At 40.5% G+C, this 24,844-nt stretch overlaps 1 protein-coding gene across 2 annotated transcripts in view; it reads right to left on the bottom strand.

Moving 5' to 3' along the window:
- Positions 1-6,210: 6,210 nt before the first annotated feature.
- Positions 6,211-24,844, bottom strand: part of MAML1 (mastermind like transcriptional coactivator 1) — a 71,962-nt gene continuing 53,328 nt past the window's right edge. The window contains exons 2-5 of one of the 2 annotated variants that reach the window (XM_063445414.1): positions 21,163-22,560; positions 15,040-15,300; positions 8,777-8,894; positions 6,211-7,209 (exon numbers count right to left, since the gene is read on the bottom strand). In XM_063445414.1, coding sequence (XP_063301484.1) covers positions 6,212-7,209; positions 8,777-8,894; positions 15,040-15,300; positions 21,163-22,560 — 2,775 coding nt within the window. In that variant the 3' untranslated portion in view covers position 6,211. Of the gene's footprint in view, positions 7,210-8,776; positions 8,895-15,039; positions 15,301-21,162; positions 22,564-24,844 lie in introns of both variants that reach the window. The other variant, XM_063445413.1, reaches the window with a different exon arrangement.

A 24,844-nucleotide genomic window follows, 5' to 3' on the forward strand; every position in this document is an offset into this window, starting at 1 on the left:
CAAAACCCCAAAATTTAAATATCAGGAGTTTGAGTTCCATTAAACCCCTACACTACAGCAAGCTGTAGTGGCCATGGTGTCAGGAGCCCTCTGTCTGAGAGAGATGAGCCGATGCTCTAAGCCAATAAGCTAGAACTGCATTGCAATGGTTTGGCTCAGGAGAGCGGATGAGATGACCAGCAGACCAGGTAAGAAGTTAAACCATTCTAAACTGACTACTTACAATGGACTGAATGGAGGGATGCCAGTGCACTACGGGCACCTTAACCACTACAGTACAATGCAGTGGTTACGGTGCTTGGAGTGGTCCTTTAAATTAATCATAGTTAATAAACCCACAAGTGTGCAACTCAAATGTTAAGCCTCTGACAGGATTTGACATTTAAAAATGCACTTCAGATGGATGCCCTACTAAATCCTTAATTGTCTCCAGATGTCACATAAAACTATCCAATCTTTGATATAAACAAATATTAATACCGCACTGACACTTGAATGTGTCTAATGATGACAAAAAGTATTTGAATTATGCAAAATGTAATCAGCAATTGTCAAATAGTTCAAAATTATATATAGAGAATTGCCACGTACAGAATGGTCAAAAAAAAATTTGGGGCGGAGTACAAAAAACTAAATTAAAATAAAAAATGGACAGTCTCAGTAGAAAAACGTTTTTAGAAATGAAAAAAAATGGTTAAATCTTACCAAAAAGTTTTTGAGATTTGTAGATGGGCAATATGTAGGCAAGTTTTTTCTCACTGTAGTGGAGAATGTGGTAGATATTTCTTTCCTCTACAGCTGGTTGTTTTCTTCCTATATAGCTGGAAACAAGTAGTGTGTAGATGGAGGATATCAGTGTCCCTCCAAGATCCTTAGTCTATATATACCCTCTTGGTCTTGGTTCTTCTAGCAAGGCCTTAGAAGGGACGCCATAGTCCCGAGCGCGCAGCTGAGATTGCTACAGGCTGGACAGAAACGGAGATCCTGGCACCATCCATCTTTACAGCCCTGATTACTAAATACTGGAGGAACACTGATATTATCCATCTACACACTACTTGTTTCCAGCTATATAGAAAGAAAACCACATTCTCCACTACAGTGAGAAAGCAAAACAAAAAAACACTTGCCTACATATGGTCCATCTACCAATTTTTTTCATTTCGTAAAAGTTTTTCTACTGAGTGTCAATTTTTATTTTGTAGTTTTTTTGTACTCCGTCCAAATTTTTTTTGACTTTTTTTGGTCTGATTAGACTGTTAGATATCTACCTACTGAGAGAGTACTTTTTATCCAACAGTAGAGTATAAATTGGTGGATCCACCAGGCATGGGGATTGTCATTAACTAAATTACAGAGATATACATATGAGATGTGCACATAAGATGAATTGTTGCTATAAGTAAGGGTTGTACCATATGATTGAGGTTGCTTGCGTTTTTTTTGAACCATTCTGTGTGTGGCAATTCTGTATAGATAATTTCAAAATATTTGAAAATTACTGATTGATTACATTTTGCATAATTCAAATACTTTGTCATCATTAGACACATTTAAGTGTCAGAGTGCGATATTTTTTTATCAGATTGTTTATACTTTTTTGGGGTTTGTAGAGAGTGCCAACACATTAGTATTTATCAATCTTTGATATACGGACAAAGCACACAGTAAGGCAAAGGAGGGGGGGGGGGGGGGGGGGGGGGGGGGGAAATAAAAAAAACAGTCAAAGGAAGAAATGCCCCTTTAGTGCCGTTTACGTGTAACCGAGAAAGAAAATCATGTGCTAGAGTAAAACAGGCTATTCACAAATGCAAAACCAGTAAGTTTGTCGCTCAAAAAACAAACCTAAAACCGGTTTACCTTTACAGTCGGAAAGAATATTTTTAAAAATGTATTTATAGTTTTCTTACTAGAGGAGAGATTGCCTGCGAGCTGTAAATGTGCTAGTAGAACAACCAACCACAAATAACCTGCATACAACAGAAAAAGGTGTAGAATAATCCAATGGCTGCCTGGGTATCATTGGAACGATGGCAAATAAGCAGCTGCAATGACAAATGTTGGCAAGCAGCATCTTGGACTTTTTAAACTGCCATTTAATCAATAATATTTTACATCTAGTTAAGCCCTACTGTAGGCTTAAAAAAAAATTAGAGTTGAAAAATGAACAGAAATTGATAAAATAAATGTCTCAATGTTTAATTGTCCTATTGTCCATGCAGGAAAATCAATGTTTTAAGAACCTTTCTTCCTTAAAACTTAGCCTAATCAGCAAATCATGTGTTGCTCTGATTATTCTAAAGTTTAGGGTTAGCTTTGTACAGCACTCAAGAAACACACCTAAAGGGATAGTAAAGACGTCAAAACAACTTAATGAAGCAGTTTTGGTGTATAGATCATTCCCCTGCAAACTCACTGCTCAATTCTCTGCCATTTAAGAGGTAAATTACTTTTGGTTCCGTTTAAGCAACCCTAGCGACACCTCTCATGGCTGTGACTGACAAAGTCTGCATGAAAAAAAATGGTTTTCTTTTCAATCAGATTTTAACATGTTTCAGACGTTTTTATCATCTGCTCTGTAAATTATACTTTACATTACGCATAGGAGGCCCTTGCAGGGTCTGCAGCATCATCCTGTGCAATAACGGAAGTTTAACCCCTTAAGGACACATGACATGTGTGACATGTCATGATTCCCTTTTATTCCAGAAGTTTGGTCCTTTAAAGGGGCACTGTAGGCACCCAGACCACTTCAGTTAATTTAAAGGACCACTCTAGGCACCCAGACCACTTCAGCTTAATGAAGTGGTCTGGGTGCCAGGTCCAGCTAGGGTTAACTAATTGTTTTATAAACATAGCAGTTTCAGAGAAACTGCTATGTTTATCAATTAGTTAAGCCTTCCCCCTAATCCTCTAGTGGCTGTCTCATTGACAGCCGCTAGAGGCGCTTGCGTGATTCTCACTGTGAAAATCACAGTGAGAGCACGCAAGCGTCCATAGGAAAGCATTATGAATGCTTTCCTATGCGACTGGCTGAATGCGCGCGCAGCTCTTGCCGCGCGTGCGCATTCAGCCGACGGGGAGCAACGGAGGAGGAGAGGAGGAGGAGAGCTCCCCGCCCAGCGCTGGAAAAAGGTAAGTTTTTACCCCTTTCCCGAGCCGGGCGGGAGTGGGTCCCTGAGGGTGGGGGCACCCTCAGGGCACTCTAGTGCCAGGAAAACGAGTATGCTTTCCTGGCACTAGAGTGGCCCTTTAAGTAGCCTGGGTGCTGTGACCCTTTTGCACTTACTGCTGCAATTTAAAACATTTCAGGTCCAGTGTCAGATTTTCCCCATAGGAAAGCATTAAATAATGCTTTCCTATGGGAAGGTCTAATGCGCGTGCGGCCAATGCCGCGCATGCGCCCTAGGTCTCCTTCGCAAGGGGAGGAGCGTGGGTGGAGCCTGACCCACCGCTGGATTCAGTTAAATAGCTAAAGGGGTTTTAAAGATCCCTTTAAACATTAGATTACTTTTTACAGGAGTGTCTAGGAGGGCTGTATAAGTCACATTCAGGGAGGTGTGTCAAGGTTTGTATAAACAAAGTAATTTAAGATTTGAGCAGTGAGACTGCAGTGGCATGATATATACACCAAAACTGCTTCATTAAAGGGAAACTATAGGCTAGGAATACAAAGTTGTATTCTTAGCACTATAGTAATCCTATAGTGCTCCCTAAGCAGCGCAGAAAGGGTTAAACACCGTCACTTGCTTGAATCAAGCACGGATGTCCCTCAGTGCTCTGTCAGGCTTAGCCTTCGCTCCCCCCGTCAGCTGACAGGGATCCAATGCGCATGTGTTTGCTTCGCTCACATAATTATAACCCCATAGGAAAGCATTGAATCAATGCTTTCCTATCGGGTTTTAGCCATTGTTGGATGTCCTCATGCTAGATAGACAAATACTAAAGGTGGAGTTGACCCTGAAAGGTAATTATTGCAGTTTCTCAATAACTGCCATAATTACTATTGAAAGGGTAAGCTGACAGGGACAGTGCCACCCAGACCATTATTAAGTGGTCTGGGTGCCTATAGTGTCCCTTTAAGTGCATTTTCACAAATGGTCTTCCTGACTGGAAGGTATGCAGTGTAGATCAGCCCCCAAGAGATCAGTGTGAGCTGAGCTGATGGCTTTAATTCATCCCCGCCAATCACTGGCCACTTCTTTGGACAGCATTTCAAAACCATGCTAAGGGGAAAATTTGACATTTTCCATTCATACAAGTCTCTACCGGCTGAGCAGAGTATGTGCTCACAGTACTTCTCTAATAAAGAAAAGTGCTTTGCAAAAAGATGAGGCAAGAATAAGGGTAAAAAATTATGTGGCAGAGAGGGGGGACTAAACTGATCGAAAAGAAAAAATAGAGCATGCATTTGAAATCAATACCAATCAAATGCACTCAAATGGTGTTGGTGTTCAGTGTACTTTTACATGTTTTAAATGTGAAGTATGGCTTATACCCCATTGGAGAACAGCTGGTGGCCCCCCATCATGGACAACCCTTTTTTGCTTGGGAATGAAAGGTGTGAATTAGAGATTTGCCATCTTTATGTTGCTTAACGAGTTAATTTTAATAAGAAAATACTACAACCACTGGCCTGGTACATCCACTGATGGAAATGTATTCATTGAATTCTAGAAAACAGTCTGCTAATGTTTATTTTACTCCAGCACCCTTGCACTATAAAACAAAATAGAAAGTGTTCAAATTCACCAGAAATCTTTAGAAATAGTCTTAATAGGTTAGTGTTAAGGAGGCAGGGAAGTGCAAATTTAGTTTCAAAATTGGAGCAATGTTTTTGTGATAGAGAGTTTGTTCTTAAAAAAAATGAAAAAAAAAAAAAAAATTAAATATATTAAAGTGTTTCCGCGGCGCCCTCTAGAGTAACAGATTACACACAAGTACTGAGCAATAGAATTAGCAGTGCTAAGCCAGCATGTAAAACAAGAGTTATACAGAAGCTGTAAAGCAGTTGAGATGGTAGCAATAGTATCTGTACAAATCCATCAAAGCTCATAAAAATAAAAAATAAATGCAACCATCACATATGAACAGAAAATATATTTCCTATCCCCTTTTCTATGAAACAATGGAAATTCAGTCATCATGTGCATAGTTATTTAACATTTAATAAGAGAAGAGAAAAAAAAATTAATCAGGGATGAGATCCAAATTCACACAGTGCTCATAGTAGTAACACCCTTGCAATCTCGTTAATGTAATAAATTACAGGGGTGTTATTGTAAGTGCAAAGTGCGGGGGAAGTGTACTGACAATTCTTTGTTAAAACATGAAGGTAGGAAATGGAGAGTACAGCCAGCAGTGGAGTGATAATTACTCAATTTGTATTGTCACTAACGTACAGTCATGATCACTGATCAGGTCATTGAATTATATGCCCCAAGTCCATTAGGTACATGTATTCTAAAAAAAAAAAAAGTTCTATAGAAAAAATGATGAATAGAACATCACAGATGTTCTGTATAAACTATTCTGTGCAAAGATATTTAAACTAGGAGGGAAAACATACAAGTGAGTATTTTCATCTTATTAGCCTTTTTATAATTTGAAAACCAATGAAAAGAAACAAAACATATAAAAAGATGGCTACAATGCCTTTACTTGACAGTGAGTGATGTGAACTGTGTTCTATTGGGAGCAAGTGCATTGCTGGTAGTAGAGGCGAGATGTGAGCTCGTCGGGTAAACATGATGAACTGGCACCAGCCAGGGTACATGGTGTGGGAGTTCTAATTTAGCAATGAGAGAAATAGACATTGGGGGGACACTAAAGAAAACAAAGAATCCAACAAACATTTTTTGCTACTGATCACCTTTTGCTCCCACACACCGCTCCACGTGCTTGTAATAAACATAAGGCATCTGAAAAGATGGCAAGAGGATCCTGTCAGGATTAATGACAGAAGATAGGCAGTGGTAAGGAAAATTAAAATTAACATGCTCCAGGCATTGTCTACAGAGAGTAGGGATTAAGCAGGAACCCCATTTTGTATTCCAGCTTCAGTGACATCTCAATGGCACAGTTTATTGTTGTGGTTTTTTTTTTGGTCCAAATGTAATACACATTTTAGTTTTCATATTTTTTTTTTTATAAAAAATGTACTAAAATGTTTAACATATATATATATATAAAAAAAGGAACAGACGCAGTATCAATGATTCCCCAGCAGCTCATCCAAATCATTCATCCACTCTTCTGAAGTCCTGTTTTTTAATAAAGAGTCCAACAAATCAGCATCCCCAGATAAATTCTGTAATGCACCATTTCCAGACTGACTGCCATACCCAAACGGCAGTTCCTGACTTGTCGATCTCACCTGGTAATTCTGGTTACAATGAAGACCAGCTCGATTACTCATTTGCTGACCAGGATTTTGGCTAAAGGGTGCCAGTTCTGGCACTGCTTGGTTCATCACTTGTAATACCTGCTGGTTGGGTGCAGACTGTTGAGTAGCAGGATTTGTCCTTTGTTGGGTTGTCAGATTTGGTATCATCTGACCAGGGACGTTCGTGTTTATTGATGTCATAGGTCGATTAGCCCCAAGGCCAACCTGTGACAAGCCTTGTCCAAACTGTTGGTTTGCCATTTTGTGATGATTCTGCTGGAGATGAAATCCAGCATTGGCAGCTGTAAATGCACCCAAGACATTATTTCCTTGAGCCTGGTTATTTATATTTTGCATGCCCTGATGCTGCCACACAGGGTTCTGTGAAACCATTGCTGCAGGCATTCTTGGAAGTTGAGCCTTAGACAGCGCAGGATTCATTCCTCCTTTACTGTGCTGAGGTTGCAAGCCAGCATTTCCCATAGGATTCTGTCCATAACCAGCAGGAAGACTGTTTCCTTGACCCATACTTGTTGACCTCTGAATTTGAGGCTGTCCATTAGGTATGTTATTTTGAGCTCCATGATTTGGCACCATTTGTGGAATACCAGATCCCATGTTATACAAGGCACCTCGCTGCACGCTCTGCAAATTGGGGTACTGTTTAACAGCCCTGTCTTGGGAGTTCGAACCAGATGGCAACTGTGGCACAGATGCATGTCCACCACCAATCTGAATTATTGGCTGTGCCTGTGAAAACATACGTGGACTTCCAGAGGAGGGATGATTCAGATTGTTTACTGCAGGCATCACTGAAGAAGACCCTGAAATACAGACCAGATAATACTTTATATTTACATTACAAATAACACTGAAAACTGCTTGTGCTACATATTAAACAATTATTCAAACTTTCCATATTGTCCGCTTAAATCTGCACTGATTATTTGCATCTCACACATTCAACTGATATGTAACGGATATGTAATAAGCCCAATTGTAAACATGCACAGATCAAACTGTGCTCAAACTGAACTAGTTAAGGTGTAACTGGTTCTTTCTACAGCAGGTTACATTAACCCATATGGTGCATTGCTTTATGCAATGAGTTACACATACATATGCAAAGAGATTTTAAAGTCTAGCAAACTACACAAAGTGATTGCTGTAATCAACCATCAAATCCTGGGAAGCTAGTTTTATCATCAATTCTTTCAGCTGGGTAAAGAGTAGAATGCTATCAAAGGAAAGGAAGGTCTGCTCCTTTCGAAAGAGTTTTTTGTACTTTGGGGATATATCTACTAAGCTGTTAACGGTCTATTAAAAGAAAGAAAACCCCACACTTTAATGGAGTGTTCCTTTCAAAATCATTTTTTTTTTTAATTCTTTATTTTTGTGGATAAAGCATGGTGGTTACAATATTACATGTTAGCATAACTTTGAATACATAACATTAGTCTGAGTAACAATTATAACATGTTTGCAGGGACTATCCAATTTTTAAATGTTTGATAGCCTTTTTCGTCCTCTCTCGCCCGTTCCAGGTGGGGATTAGTGTTGTGCCGGGGGGTGTCTGTTTATTGCGGTGGGTGCCCATTAGCGCATTGGTAAGAGGTCAAAATCAGGTTTTAAATCAAACAGAGTAATATACAATGAAACACTTAATTTAATCCACAATAAAGACGACACATGTAGTAGTTTGTATAGTATTGTCAGTTGCTGAGCTGTGTATGTAAACATTTAAGCAATTCTTTAGTGGTTTGGGAGTGAGGGAATGCTTATGAAGCAGCATTTAGCAACACATAATATCCACTACTACCCAACACATACAAAAAAAACCACTACAAATTTGAGCATGTAAAAGTTACATGATATTAATAAACCAAAATCTAAGAGGTATTTTAAAATAATATTTGGTGCTTGAAGTGCCCCTTTAAGAAAATTCTGGATGATAATTTTGTGGCAAATTGCAAAGGCACAATATAAGATTTACATGCTGCATCCGTAAAAAGATCAGATACAAATAACCCTGTAGCTTTGTCCCACAGTCTACTCTATAAACTTCAGTGTTGTTGTCTTGCACACATGAGAGAGTACAGCACTGATGAAGCATGGGGAGCTAAGGAAACACAGTATTCACCATATGATGTCTTTGGAAAAATTTGCAAAGACCACAAAAAGTGAAAAAACAAACCCCAAACTTGTATAATGTGCTAGGCTTTATTTTTTTTTAAATGTTTAAAATTCACATAGCCATTTTGGATAATGTGCAGATAATGTTTTGAGTTTTGCTCTCAATTTATCAAATACACCAAGCTCAAATGGAATTTCAGGAGACAAAGGTAGTGTTAAATAAACAATTTCTAACAATGAACACAGAACACATTTTACCTGGAAAAGGACCAATTTGTTGCTGTGGATATGCGCTCTGAGGTTGATCCTGGTATTGAGGTGGAGGTCTGGTCAAATGCCGCTGTAATTGTTGCTCCTGTTGGTGTCTCTGCTTTTCCTGTAAACACATTTTATTTCTTTTTTTACAATCAGTCACAAACACATGTAGTTGAAAACATACCTTGCAGATAAACACTTAAAGAGTCACTATATGTACCCAGACCCCTTAATCTCATTGTATCTTTCCCTGCAGTGTAAAACACTAGTTACTGAGAAACTGCAATGATTAAATTGCTATGTTAAGTCCACCCTCTTGTAGTGGTGTTTTATTGTGTGAAACTCTGTCCAATGTCTTCAAATTCCCCTTCTGGGAAAGCTTTAATGCACATTTGGCACTCGACGACCATACGTTTTAGGTACCACTACTGCCATGACTTTGTGCTAGGAGGAGCTGGAGATAGGCAAGTGAAGAAAAAAAAAAAGTTTTGTTTTCACTCATTAATCACTGGATGGTGGGGGATCCTATTAAGTTATGGTTAGGAATACAAGAGTGGATAAAAAAAAAAAAAAAAAAAAAAACAGGAAAAAAAAAATAGCATTGAATACCATTTTTTAGCACATTAGATAGGTACTGAAGGTCACCACTCACACAGTGGTGTATTTTTAATTTGTGCTGTCCCCGGCATGAGACACACACAGGCACTCACTGACACACACACAGGGGCACGGGCACACACACACACACACAGGGGCACGGGCACACACACGCACATTCATTTCCAAATAATGATTTACTTTTATTTTAGTTTAAATCCACCCAGCCTAACTACCTTCGCGAGAGCTGGGTAGATTTTTACTTTGGGTCCAGTGAGGCTGCTTGGCTGGCCGCTGTGCAGGCAGGATAGGGGGGTGAGCAGGAAAGGGCGAAGGGGAGGAAGGTGGTGTGCAAAATAGGCAGTGAGGGAGGTATGATCTTGCGGCTCAGCATCTTCTCGCGCGCCGCTTAGTGATGCCGGGCACTGGAGTGACGTCATCACTGTGGGTCGCCCAAGGGAGATGAGCAGGAAGAGCTCACAGATCAGAACTCCCTTGCTGGTTGCCTGTAATAGAAACTGTACGGGCAACCGGGCGGGGGCCTAAGAGTTGGCCGGCTGGCAACCCTTGAGCTCCTCCCCCCCCCGCCCGCAGTCAAGGTGAGAAAGGACAGTGGAATGGAATAGCACCTTAGTGGCATCTGGCGTTATGTTGGGTCGGATGCACGCAATGTTTTTGAGATAGAAGAGGCAGGATTTGGCGATAGACTGAATATAAGGGCGTGAAGGACAGGTCGGAGTCAAAGAGAACACCTAAGCAGCGAGCCTGCGTGGTGGAGCTCATGTTGGCACTGTTGACTTGGAGGGAGACAGATACAGGAGTAGCAACACTTGAGGGAGGAAAGACCAGAATTTCAGTTTTGGTCAAGTTGAGTTTAAGGAAGTGGGCAGCAATCCACTTCAAAATAGAGAGGCAGTCAAGGACTGAACCTTGGGGGACACCAACAGAGGAGTTGGGGAGAAAAAGTGCCAGAGAAAGAAACTATGAAAAAGGGTTGGGAGAGGTAGGAGGAGAAACCAGGAGAGAGCAATATCTTGTAGACCGATATTGCGGAGGATGAGAAGAAGCTGTCCATTAGCAACAGTGTCAAGGAGAATTAGGATAGAGGTCAAGGAGAATTAGGATAGAGGTCAAGGAGAATTAGGATAGAGTAGTGACCATGAGATTTTTGCAGAGAGTAGGTAATCGGATACTTTGGTCAGTGCAGTTTCCATAGAGTGCTTAGCGCGGAAATCAGACAGAAGTGGGTCTAGCAGAGAGTTAGACTCGAGGAAGTCTCAATCTCGCATACACAACTCTTTCAAGGATCTTGGACGCAAAAGGCAGTAGCGAGATAGGACGGTAGTTGGATGGGGAGTTGGGGGTCAAGGTTCGGCTTCTTTAGAATTGGGGTTACAGTTGCATGTTTGAAAGAGGTAGAGAAAGAGAAGAAGACAGCGTACGGATGAGATGCGCGGGAAGTGAGGTTAGAGGAAGTATTGTAAGGGGAAGAAGAAAGAGGAGAGATCTCTTCCCTGATTGTAGAGATCTTGTCAGTGAAGTGAGTTACAAAGTCTGAGGTGGTCAAGTTAGTAGGTGGAGGAAGAATAGGGCGAAGAAGAGAGTTAAATGTGTAAAATAGTCGTTTGGGTTTGCGGGAGAGTGTGGTTATGAGGGCATTGAAGAAATTTACTTTTGCAGAGGAAAGAGCCAAGCTGTATGAGCACAGCATAATATGCTACAGTAGGTAAAGGAAATGAATGATACATTGTGTCTACACATCCCATGTAAAAGTAGAGGCTGCAGCCCTGCCCAGAGTCATCATCATAACAAATATCAGAGAAACAGAAGACAGGCAGCTCTCTCCACCAGAGAGCAGCACTCTTAAGTAAGTGTGAAAATTGTAGGAGAAACTGCTGATGCCCTCTGTCCCCACTCCAATTTGGAAATAGCAGCTCGGATGAGAATAGCTGCTTCAGTGAATCAACTCTTATTCGCATAGTGGCTGTAGTGTTGCTGAGCTGTGACTTTCAGCAGTAATAAAAAGCATAAATTGCAAATAAAATTAGTTAGCAATAAACAAATATAATTTGCAATTATACAAATCATGTATTCAATGAGTGCTGATGCGAAGGGGTTAGAGAAAGTCCGCTTTTATTCCCAAATCAATGGGTAATTAAAACAATCCAGTGGATTAAATGGAAACACCACCTCTCCGTTCCCAATGACAGAATTTGGGTCTGGATCAACCTATAACTTATGCCTAGGAATCTTTTTCCCTATCGGTCAGCTGTATGACATATCCCGGGTGTTTATTCAGCATTGCAGCAGTCCCCCCCCGGTAACAATCTGCGTCTGCCTCCACAGTTACCCAGTCTGGTTGCAAATACTTCCATGGAGCCCAGCTACTGTGTCCTGACCGACCGTGGGACAGGCATAAACAGAAGGGAAAGTGCAAGTAAAAATATTTAATAGGAATAGGAACTGGGTGAAGGGATTAATATGCAAATTATTGGCATTTAATTCTGAAAGCCTGGCTTAAAAATTAGCTTTAAAGCGGCACTGTCATGCCGAATCCCGTTTTTTTTTTTTAACCCCCCTCCCGCCTCCACTACATCCAATTGACCCCTCAGTCACCCCCAAATGCCCCTAAGCCCCCAGATTACCTACTTATTAATCTGTATGTGCTGCCCCGATCTATATTCAGGGCGCCGCCATCTTTGTGTGGGTAGATAAATTCCCTGTAGGACACATCTGCCCACACTAGACAGACTGAGATTCCCGCACATGCCCAGTGAAACACCTGGACATGCGAACGGGAATTTAATCTATTCATTCATTCATCAGACAGACTAATGAATGAATGAATAGAAAAATCAGACGAACAAACAAACACTGAGTATCAGTGTTCGTCTGTTCGTTCAGTTTATTACAAGGAGGGAGCTACCGGCACGCAGCTCCCTCCTTGTAATACGTAAAGATAGAAGCGGCAGGGAGCAGTGCTCACCACCACTTCCTAAGCCCCCCAAGGTCCCCCCTCATTCTATGGGGGTCAATATGAGGGGCCCTAAAAAAACAATAAGGGGGGGGGGGGGGGACCTACTGTCCCCCCGGGCCCCCACCCCTGAGCGGCGGGTGGGAGCCCTAAATAAAAATCCCCCCCCCCCCCCCCAATCAAGGTGACTAGGGGTCCCAAGTCCCTAGTCACCCACCTCCCCCCCCCACACCCAAATAAAACTATCCCCTACCTACCCCCCTCACCCTAAAAATAGTGAGGGGGGAATAAAATAACTAACCTGTAAACAAAAATTAAACTTCCCATTTGGAGTCTTCTTTTTTCTAAAATCTTCATTTTTCAGCCCCAAAAAACTCCAAATAAAAAGCCATCATACCCGTTGAACTTAAAATAAAATAAAAAACCAAAACTAAAAAAAAAAAATCCAGATGAAAAAGAAAAAAACAACGCTAAAAAATGAATCCATCTTCACCCATGGAGGGCTCCGCGCAGATTGAGCTCTGCAGGGCGGGGGAAGGCTTATAGAGCCTTTCCCCGCCCTGCAATTAGACAAAACACCGATTGGTTGGTTTAAGCCAATCAGAGTGCTCTGTCATTTTACACAGCGTGGGAAAGTTCTTTGGAATTTTCCCACGCTGTGTAAAATGACAAAGAGCACTCTGATTGGCTTAAACCAACAAGAGTGTTCTTAGTCTAATTGCGGGGCAAGGCTTTATAAGCCTTCCCCCACCCTGCAGGGCTCAGTCTGCGCGGAGCCCTCCATGGATGAAGATGGATTAATTTTTTTTAGCGTCGGTTTTTTTCTTTTTCGTCTGGATTTTTTTGGGCGCTCGGGTTTATTTCATTTTAAGTTCGACGGGTATGTTGGCTTTTTATTTGGCCTTTTTTGGGGCTGAAAAATGAAGATTTTAGAAAAAAGAAGACGCCAAATGGCAAGTTTAATTTTTGTTTACAGGTTAGTTATTTTAGTTCCCCCTCACTATTTTTAGGGTGAGGGGGGTAGGTAGGGGATAGTTTTATTTGGGTGGGGGGTGACTAGGGGCTTGGGACCTCTAGTCACCTTGATTGGGGGGGATTTTTATTTAGGGCCCCCACCCGCCGCTCAGGGGTGGGGGCCGGGGGGGGACAGTAGGTTCCCCCCCCTTATTGTTTTTTAGGGCCCCCACCCATCGCTCAGGGGTGGGGGCTAGGGGGGGGGGGGGGGGGGAGAGGACAGAAGGTCTACCCCCATATCCTTATTTAGGGCCCCCACCCGCCGCGCAGGGGTGGGGGCCGGGGGAGGGGAGGACAGTAGCCCCGCCCCATTGTTATTTATAGCCCCCACCCGTCGCCCATGGGTGAGGGGTGGGGGCCGGGGGAAGACAATAGGTCCCCCCCCCCCCCCCACCTATTTGTTATTTAGGGGGCCCGGGCAGAAGGGGGGAGCGGTTAATTTTTTTTGGGGGGGGGGGGGGGGGGGGGTTGTGTTTTTTTTAACAAGCTGCTCACTGCTTACTAGACATGCCCCTACTCGCAGTATAGCGAGCAGGGGCATAATTTACTAATACTAAGTAATCTTTACTTAGTATTAGTAAATGTGGCTGAAAGACCAATTTAGGTCTTTCAGCCTTTTAGTAGATAACTCCCTAATTCCCACGGTATTAGGGAGTGATCTACTAAAAGGCTGCAAGATGCAGCCACAGCAATGAATAGGATCGGAGTTTCATTCGTTCGAATGAAATTCCGATCCGAACAAAGTCCCGAATTGCGTTCTAACACGAATGGAGAAACTGTTAGAACGCAATTCGGCAGTTTTGCCGGCGTTCTGTCTAAGTGACAGCATCGTGGGAACAAGGAGGAAAGCCAAGGATCATGGGAAAATTGCTGTGACCACCGGAAACGAAGCACACTTTGCTCCTCTGTGGTCACCGCTGGTCACTGCGTAGGAAACCTCCAGAAGAGAAATAGTCCCTACTTTTTCTTAAGTTTTAAAGAAAACTATAGCAGATAGGAAGAAAAGAAGAAAAGAAGAACAGATCCTGAGAGAGAGAGAGAAGAGGAATCGATTTAAGGTTATTTACTAAAGTGTGCATTTTAGGGAATTTAAAGTGCACTTCAAATTTTACACCAAAATTGTATGTTATTGGTTTAAAATTTAAGCCGGAAAGTAAATTGCCTTGAGTTTGACAATTCATGCTATAGTAACAAATACTGCTACATATAATGCAAAATGTGAGTAAAGAATACATTTACTATTAAACAACCAGCTTATTAGAGAGGTAGTTTCTGTCCTGAACTGCAGCAGTTTAGTACAATGTTGCAGATTCTGACTCAGGGAGACACTCTACCCCTCCCTCCTGAAAATGTCAATAACTGCCAGCTAGACACTTCAGAGTAATATATTCTCTAGGGTATTTCTATTGTAGTGCTGGGTCTGACGGTAAAAGGACACACTAAACCAGGCATTACCAATCCCCACTCTCATTATGCAGGAAGTAGAAATAGAAGGATGCAGCAGGCTCTATGAGTACAAGCTCTAAAAGGATTTTGGTAAATGCATATGGGTAGAAATAGCAATATAAGCCATTAACTGTTTCAGGAAATGAGGGTCAGGCAATTTCCATGAAATTATGATAATCCTAGCAAGTTGTTGGTCATAAAACAAATATTACAGAATTAAACAAACAGAAAATACCTGTTCAGCCAATAGTTGTTGCTGCTGTCTTTGTCCCATTAAGTGGTACTGCTCCCTCTGCTTTTGTTCCATTAGTAACTGCTTCTGCTCCCTTTGCTTCTGCTCCATCATTAACTGCTGCTTCATTACCGCTTGCTGCTGGCTGTTCAGGTAGCCATTATTGTGGTTACCAGCCATAGTGACTGCTGATGGTTGTGTGCCCACACCTGGTCCTGATGACGAAACAGGAAGACGGGGAACACCAGGTTGTGAGTTCTGGTCCTGTTAATTTGATGGGTGAAAAAAATTCTGTTACTGTAGTTAGGTGATAACTTGAAATGTCCGATTATTTACATAACAAAAGAGAACTCAAAGAAAACACTGATAGCAAACACCAGGGAAAATACATTAAAAGTGTTCATGGCAGTGGCTCTGCCCTTTAACCCTGAAACTGACCACCTCCACATGGTCCCTCTGGAGCCTATTAGGGATCACACACTAATGCCATCTACGCAGCCACAAATTTGTTGTGAGAACAACTGGGCTAAATAGTCAGAATACTTGGCTCTCTCTTTGCTCCAAAATGTGTTTCTTACCACAGTTTAGTGTGGGTGAAATGTATACACCCAGGTACTGATATTAAGTTATCCCTAGCCTATTAAGTCTGCACACAACTCTCTGCTCCATGGCAGCCCTAGATTGTACTTCTCTCCCATATTCCCTTCTTCTCCCATACTTTTCTATGCTTAAAGGGACACTCTGGGCACCTAAAGCACTTTATCTTACTGAAATGCTTCATGTGTGAAGAGTGTGTCCTTTATTTTTTTTTTAACCCACCAAAAATAATGCAGATTTCAATAGAAATTATAAAAATCTCCTTGGTACGCCCTCCTGGCTGTTAGACAACTGGTCCTGTTAATTCCTGGTTTGGTTAGCTCAGTGGAGCTAAACTCAAGAGGCAGAAAATTGCCAAGAGTACCTGCCTTGCACAAATGTCACACTGAGCTGCATTGCAAAATCTGTGATTGGACAGCAACAGAAAATTTGAGCTGGAGAAGAAGGAGGGCTTGCAAAGGCAGCAGACAAGAACATTGCAGCTTTTGGAAGCTGCTTTTAGATATTGCCCAATAGAATAATAGAATAAATGCATGCAAGTTTTTACTTTAAGTATATCTACTAAACAGTGAATATAAAATACCCATATGTGTCTCATTAGATATTGTATATTTAAGCTGAAAAAAGCAAGGTGAATTGTTAATGTAGGACTCACCCAAGAGGTTTTGCCTTGACATGGCAGGTGAGCTTACACTTTAATTGCCATTGGATTGATAGTAAACAACCTCTCGTTATTTAAATGTGTATAGGGATTTGGGATAGTGTGCAAGTAACTTTTCTTTGGAATACTCCATTCCCTCAAACAAATGTTTTGGTTGCTCCTGCAAAATGGTAAGTGGATGCTAACCTAGCAAGCATAGCTAAACCAGTCACTGTACAGGGAATAGGCCTATAAATGCAGCGTAATACCTTTAAACGAACAAAAACAAAAGCCCATTCCTTCTCCAAATTCCAGTTTTACCTTCAGGTTCCACATTTTATCCAGAACACAACAGTTAGTGAATGTTTTCTTGTTCAGTATAACTATGATAACAATGGAAATGGAATCAATGTCCCAACAATGGTTACCAAACCAGTCCTCAAGGCATGCTTACTAGTCTAGGATTTAGGGATTACCCAGTTGTGTTGAAGGTGGGCTCGCTTCCCCCCCCCCCCCCCCCTTTTCTTTTCTAAAAACACCTTAGACACAACTAAGTAATAGACTGGTAGAGGGTGTCTTGAGGACTAGTTTGTGAACCATTGTCCTAACCAGGCTTACTGCCCCGTCTCTTCATTCACATTTCCCTCTGGTTAATGCATTCTCCCTGTACTTTGCCTACACATCCCTGATTGTTTACCAGTCTTATGACGCTCTGTTCTGGTCCTCTTCCTATGTTTCGAAATGACATTCCATTTTTGTCTGCCTTTCTAGCTTATCTTGATCTTCTAATACAATGTATTGTGGGCGGCGAGGGAGCAGAGTGACATTCTATTCCGGTATCACCAAGCAGCATGCGAGGGAGCAGAGCAGGAAGATTATAGCTCCCTCGCTGCTAGCTAACAAAATGCACAGCAGGCCTCCTGCCCACCTCGGAGAGAACGGGCTCACAAATCCCAGGCGCCAGGACAAAATTCCATGGAGTCCTGACAGTGGAAGAGGCAAGAAGTGGTGCACAGGGATACACTTAACGGTTTGCTACTTATTATGGGTGTGCCAGTGCACTTCTAGCACCATAGGCACTCCATCACTTTGTTTTGGAGTGTTCCTTTAAGATTTACATTTGTATTTTAACATTATGGAAGGGTATCATATTTCTTTGTTTATCTGTCAGTGAGGATTTACACTCATTCCATTGTTTATCTTTGTTCTGCATGAGGACACACGTTTACTGAAAAGTTACACAATTTTGCCAAGTGGATACTGAACACATCTTTTTCTGCTGTAAATCAAAAACACCAATATTGCAAAGTGTGTTTTCTGCAACAGAGAAAATAAACCGTCAGTGACTCCACATGAAAGTTACTGAAACTAGAGAAATAAGATAGACATATCTACATCTATTCTCATTTCTATGAAATGCAAATCCCGAAACATGGAAAGCTTTAAACAGATTTAGCCACAAGAACCATGTTTGACTCCAAAGGATTGTGGGAATGAAATGGGTATTTAAATTCAGAACCAAAACACACATACAAGCGGTTTGTCACAGAAATATATTGCCAATAATTTAATCCTTAACAAAACATTTGTATATGCCATCACAGCAGTATGTTCTACAAGGATCCTATTCCAAGATGGAATGTCCCACTCCGCTAAAGGCTACGCGGCTGCATGGGACAGCCAAAGAAACAGCAGGGCATTCAGTGCCGACATAAGGTATTTGGAAATCAATTTGTAAAAAATGCCATGTATTACATTTGTTGGTTAAGGGGTTAACCCCTTAAGACCACAGCCAAATGTACAAGTTGTGAACGAAACAAAATGTAAACAAAACCTGGCATTTGCGCTATATGTCTGTCCAACCGTAATTCACCGCTTTCATATTAAATGCACCCACCCTTATTATATATCATTTTATTCAGGGGAAACAAGGCTTTCGTTTAACATCAAATATTTTAGTTCTACGTGACATTTTAACTGTGAATGTCAAAATACGGTTTGCTTTTACTGCAGTAACATACACATTTGTATTCAGTGATGTCTCATGTGTAAAACAGTACCCCCTATGTACAGGTTTTATGGTGTTTTGGGAAGTTACAGGGTCAACTATAGTGTGTTACATATTTCAGTTTTTTCACATTGAAATTACCCCCATAATGGCATACCATTTGCAAAAGTAGACAACCCAAGGTATTGCAAATGGAGTATGTTCAGTCTTTTTTAGTAGCCACTTTAGTAGGTCAAAAACACTGGCCAAAGTTAGTGTTAATATTTGAAAATGCAAAAAACAAATTTGAACGCAAATCTGCGCCAGTGTTTGTGACTAAGTGGCTACTAAAAAAAACTGAACATACCCTATTTGCAATACCCTGGGTTATCTACTATTTCAAATGGTATGCCATCATGGGGGTAATTTTCATTCCTGGGCTACCGTACGGTCTCAAAGGCAACCTGGCGAATTTTAATGTGAAAAAACTGAAACGCAAGCCTTATATGTGACGCTGTAACTTTTGAAAACACCATAAAACCTGTACATGAGGGGTACTGTTATACTCTGGAGACCTCGCTGAACACAAATATTAGTGTTTCAAAACAGTAAAACGTATCAACAATATCGTCAGTGTGACATTTGTGTGTGAAAAATGCAAAAAATGTCACTGTCACTGACGATATAGTCGTTGTAATAAATTTTGTTTTGAAACACTAATATTTGTGTTCAGCGAAGTCTTCCGAGTAAAACAATAACCCCCATGTACAGGTTTTATGGTGTCTTGGAAAGTTATAGGGTTAAATATAGTGCTAGAAAATTTAAATTCCCTGAACTTTCGGCCTGGGTTGTGAGGCATGTCATGTAAATTGTAATTAATAAAATGACCTAATTATGTAAAATTATTACATAAATATATACGTAGAATTATTATATATATAATTTTTCTTTTAAGGGATATAGGCGTATATACTTTTGTATATAGATCTATATTATTTCGTTCTGCATGTATTTTGATATCTATATATATATAAATTTTAAAATACAGTTAGAACGAAATTACACATGAATATATATTTTTTTATTATATATAAAATGAAAATTATATATATATTTAATCAATATCATTGGACTTGTATTTTGAATATATATATATATATATATATATATATATATTTATATATAAATATTAAAATACACGTAGACAGTGTATGTGTACATATGTGTGTATACATATACATACATATACACTTAGATCATATATATAATGAATATATATATGATCCAAGTATATATTATTTATTTTTACACTGATTGAACAGATTTTATCTTATTTTCAGGTAGCAGGGGGAGTACCAGGCACTCCCCCCTGCTGGCAATGACTTGGACGGCTATGCCGTCCATGTGATCGCGAGGTCCTCACAAGGACCTCGCGATCACATGGCCCAGGAGGGCCGAAGAGGATGGAGGGGGACTCCCTGGGCTCCCAGGTAAGTCCTCATTACGAATGAAATGTTGCCATGTTTTTATTGAACACACCATGTAAACATTCACAGTGCAGGTGTAAAAAGTATGTGAACCCCTAGACTAATGACATCTCCAAGAGCTAATTGGAGTGAGATGTCAGCCAACTGGAGTCCAATCAATGAGATGAGATTGGAGGTGTTGGTTACAGCTGCCATGCCCTATAAAAAACACAAACCAGTTCTGGGTTTGCTTTTCACAAGAAGCATTGCCTGATGTGAATGATGCCTTGCACAAAGAGCTCTCGGAAGACCTACGATTAAGAATTGTTGACTTGCATAAAGCTGGAAAGGGTTATAAAAGTATATAAAAAAAATATTTCTCCTTGCTGTTCATCAGTCCACAGTAAGACAAATTGTCTATAAATGGAGAAAGTTCAGCACTGCTGCTACTCTCCCCAGGAGTGGCCGTCCTGTAAAGAGGACTGCAAGAGCACAGCGCAGACTGCTCAATGAGGTGAAGAAGAAACCTAGAGTGTCAGCTAAAGACTTACAAAAGTCACTGGCAAATGCCAACATCCCTGTTAGCGAATCTACAATACGTAAAACACTAAACAAGAATGGATTTCATGGGAGGATACCACAGAGGAAGCCACTGCTGTCCAAACAAAACATTGCTGCACGTTTAAAGTTTGCACAAGAGCACCTGGATGTTCCACAGCAGTACAGGCAAAATATTCTGTGGACAGATGAAACCAAAGTTGAGTTGTTTGGAAGAAACACACAACACTATGTGTGGCGAAAAAGAGGCACAGCACACCAACATCAAAACTTCATCCCAACTGTGAAGTATGGTGGTGGGGCATCATGGTTTGTGGCTGCTTTGCTGCATCAGGGCCTGGACGGAGGAAAAGTGAATTCCTAAGTTTATCAAGACATTTTGCAGGAGAACTTAAGGCCATCTCTGTCTACCAGCTGAAGCTCAACAGAAGATGGGTGTTGCAACAGGACAATGACCCAAAGCATAGAAGTAAATCACCAGAAAGGCTTATACAGAAGGAAATACGCCTTCTGAAGTGGCCTAGTCAGAGTCAGGACCTCAACCCGATTGAGATGCGGTGACATTGCACTGTGAATGTTGACATGGTGTGTTCAATAAAAACATGGCAACATTTCATTCTTTGTGTGTTATTAGTTTAAGCAGACTGTGATTGTCTATTGTTGTGACTTAGATGATGATCAGATCACATTTTATGATCCAATTTGTGTAGAAATCCATATCATTCCAAAGGGTTCACATACTTTTTCTTGCAACTGTACATATGTTGATAACACACCAATATATTTTTAACATTAGGTTAGTAAACACTTCAGATCGTTCAATGCTAAACAAAACGTGAACAGACAATAAAAGTACAATACACAGTTTACACACTTACCTGGCCATGTGGTACTAAAGGCCTATAAGGAATTCCAGCTTTTCTCTTCATCATGAACATTTGATTTTGCTCCTCAGTCATATGAGGCAATTGTTGCTGCTGGCGTTGCTGAAGATATGTCAGCATAACCGTTTTGCTCTGATTCTGTGCTGCTGTTACCCCTGGACCACAGTCCACCTCAAAATGGGACAGGGGTTTTGTGTTGCCATAGTCCAGCATAGAATTTGGGCCCGGAACCTGAGCAGGGTTTATATTATTTGGCGGCTTGTGACCAATCATGTTTACATGGTTTGCCTGCATGTAATTACTTGCACTACGTGGAGAACTCTTGTTCATGTTCTGCATCATTAGTTTCTGATTGTTAAAGTCTTGTTGGTAAAGAGAAGGACTGGTTGGCTTCTCCATGTTGTACGGAACTCCAAGAGGACTCTGAGAGGAACGAGACTGTGGCCAACTCGTCATCTGACTGGTTTGGTGAACTTGTGGCTGATTCTGCAATAACTGGTCCCGTTTTTGTTTAGCTGCTATCTGCTGAAGTTGGTGCGCAGAGGACATTTCTTTGGCACTTCCAGCTGCTTGTCCAGGCATTAATACATTGGATAGAGATCTCTGCACATTTGGTGCTTGGTTAGTAGATTGCATCATAGTCTGATTGGTAGAATCCGTAACCGTTTGAGCAGATGGCTGGAACACAGTGTGATTACCACCTACTACCGGTGATGCACTGCCAGGCACTGAAGAGTTTCCAATATAGGGACCCGATGATGCAGACCTCACTTGTGGAGATCCAATGGACTCCTGCTCAAATGCTGGAGAAAACTCACTCTTTACATGAATATCTTGAGCAAGGGGAGTCTGTGTTGCTGAGTTTGAGGCATCCGTGTCTTTTTTGTCTTCAAAACCTCCACTGAAAAGGTCACCCATATCTTCATCGGGTACAGATTTGTTTAGTTCTTCTATGAGTTCTTTCCATTCCTGCTCATTTAGATTTAAATCGGGTAAGTTATTCTGAGACATGGAACCACCAACGGCTGAAAGCATACACGGTAGATCATCCACTGGCTCCTGCTTCATCTCTTTCCCCAAGCAAAGGGAAAACTCATCCGCATCACCATTAAGCTGCAGAGCTGCATCTGAAAGACACTTTTTATTAACTCCATCTAGTCCAATTGAGTGGTTTCCATTGAGCTGCAAAGAGTCTCCATTTGGAGGTTTGCTGTCCAGCTGATGAAGAGGTGAGCCAGGAGGAATCCCATTTGAAGACCCAATTACTCCTGTAAGTCCATCATCATGCCTAAGTTTCTTGGGCACAGAAAACATGTCTCCATAGCCATTCTGTTGTTCCCCATTTTGTGGTGAAGATGCATTGTCTAACTTTCGTTTAACAGTTTCATGGAGCTGCTGAAAGAAATAAAATTTGAATTCAAATTACATATTAGCCAATAAGCAATGATTCTTCATTTATCAGGTTGTATTACAAATCAAAACATAGGCAGTCAACTTAAACTAAAATTATTTTAACAAAAATGATAAAACATAATTGTAACAACTTCCCCCTCCCCAATGACATCAGCATGGATAATAAAATAGAATAAAATAAAGGATTTATGCATAGTTATTAGGTTGTCGCTAAAAGTTTGTGTTTCAATTACTGTAAAACAAAGCAAAAACTCACTAGTTCACAGATTCTTAACCCCTTAAGGACACATGACATGTGTGACATGTCATGATTCCCTTTTATTCCAGAAGTTTGGTCCTTAAGGGGTTAAACAACCTTTACGTGATTTTTCTGTACATGCGCATTAAGAAACACCATCTATTTAACACCAAGGTATTTAGTCAGTTATTTTGTAATATCAAAAATGTCCTTTTAACACTCAGAAAATACACTTGCAACATAGGACTAAATAACAATACAACAATTCTGTACTCACTATTTTACAACAGATTAAACTACACCTTTATAACAGCAGACGAATTAGGTAAATCAGTACCATGATTATATAGCCATTATATTACTATAAAGTTGCAAGGTTGACTGTTAAAATGACCTTAAGATTACAGACTAAGTACTTCCATAACTGAACTCTAGGAGTCAGCCTTTGCAAAGTGTTGGAAAAGAAACGTGGTCCTTCTTTAGCAAATGTTGAGAGAGAACAGAAGCTCCACTCAAATTGTAAGCCAAATTAACTTCACTCTGGTTATGGAGACCTTTCCAGAGTTTGGCAGTCCTGTTTAAGCCTAATATTTACGTACTTCTTAAATCAATTGTTTTATGAATTGTCTACACGCACATATCCACATGGAATGCATTAACATGGTTAAAAAAAAGAAAAAGAAAAGTTACTAAATACATTTACCCTTTAATGTTGGTGGCTCATAAATCTCAAAAGTGCTTAAAGAGTATCAAAATCTAAAAGGTGGCTACAATTATATTTGTAAGTACAAAATTTTAGCTGTAAGTACAAAACTAAATACATTTTTGCAAACTTTAATCTTGGGCCAGGACTGTCACTGAAATGTCACATTTAAAAAAAAAAAGCACCAACCCTTCAGTTCATTAGATTAGTTAGCGCCGAGAGCTTCCACCAGAAATGATCAAAACCTTTTTGCCAGTTCTGGCAGTGTTATGGTACCAGGTGAGTTTTTAACAACCCCTGACTACCCAAAAAGAGTCAAAATGTTTTAAGGCAGTGACTTCAAACTGTGTGTTTACCAAGTGCTGCTCCCTGTCTCTAGTACTTATTATAGAGAGTTCAAAAAGTATGAACTGGCAGTTCATAATATAAAGCGGACAGATCACAAAACAGAGAATAAGTGGTTTGTTTTTTTAGTTTTGTTTTACATGAAATGCCTGTGGCAGGATATATTGCAGACACACAAAATAAAAATAAAAATTAAAGCAAATTACAAGAGCTTTATATAAAGTATTTTCCTTTTAGATGCTTCAACTTTTTCTAGAAAATGTGAGACCACAGTTAGGTGATAAAATCCAAGTGGTTTGCATGCAAGTGAAATGGAGATACATAAAAAAAAAAAATCTCACAAAAATGATATGTTTATATATAAATGAAAAAATGAAGAATTGAAATTAAAGAATGGATCTTATCTCGATGGCCTTCACATTCTTCCACACTTACAAAACACAATGCAAGCATTTATTTGTATTATCTCTTGACTTTGCAAACAGAGCGAAGACTAAAAAACGTCTATGAGAAGTCCTTGTTTTCTACATATTTGTAGATGACAGATGCATTTTAAATTAAAGGGACACTATAATCACCAGAACAACTACAGCTTATTGCATTTGTTCTGGTGAGTATAATCATTCCCTACAGACTTTTTGCAGTAAACCGTCTTTACAGAGAAAATACAATGTTTACATTAAAGCCTAGGAATACATTCACTGGCCACTCCTCATATAGCTACTAGAGGAGCTTCTTGGGGCAGTGCTGAACAGTGTGCAGCACTGCCATTCAGTGTCTCCACCCTTTGCATGGAGACACTGAACTTTCCTCAGAGATGCATTGATTTAATGCCTCCTTGACAAGCTCAGCTAATCCAATGATTGGCTATGTGAAAGCATTGTGATTGGCTCAGAACATTACTTTTAATGATGTCAGGGAAGGGGCAGATCAGGTGCAGAGCCAACAGCAGCAGACTGGAGTAACAGTAAAATTAG

This window comes from Pelobates fuscus, chromosome 3, assembly GCF_036172605.1.
Source record: "Pelobates fuscus isolate aPelFus1 chromosome 3, aPelFus1.pri, whole genome shotgun sequence".
Classification (NCBI taxonomy): Eukaryota; Metazoa; Chordata; class Amphibia; order Anura; family Pelobatidae; genus Pelobates; species Pelobates fuscus.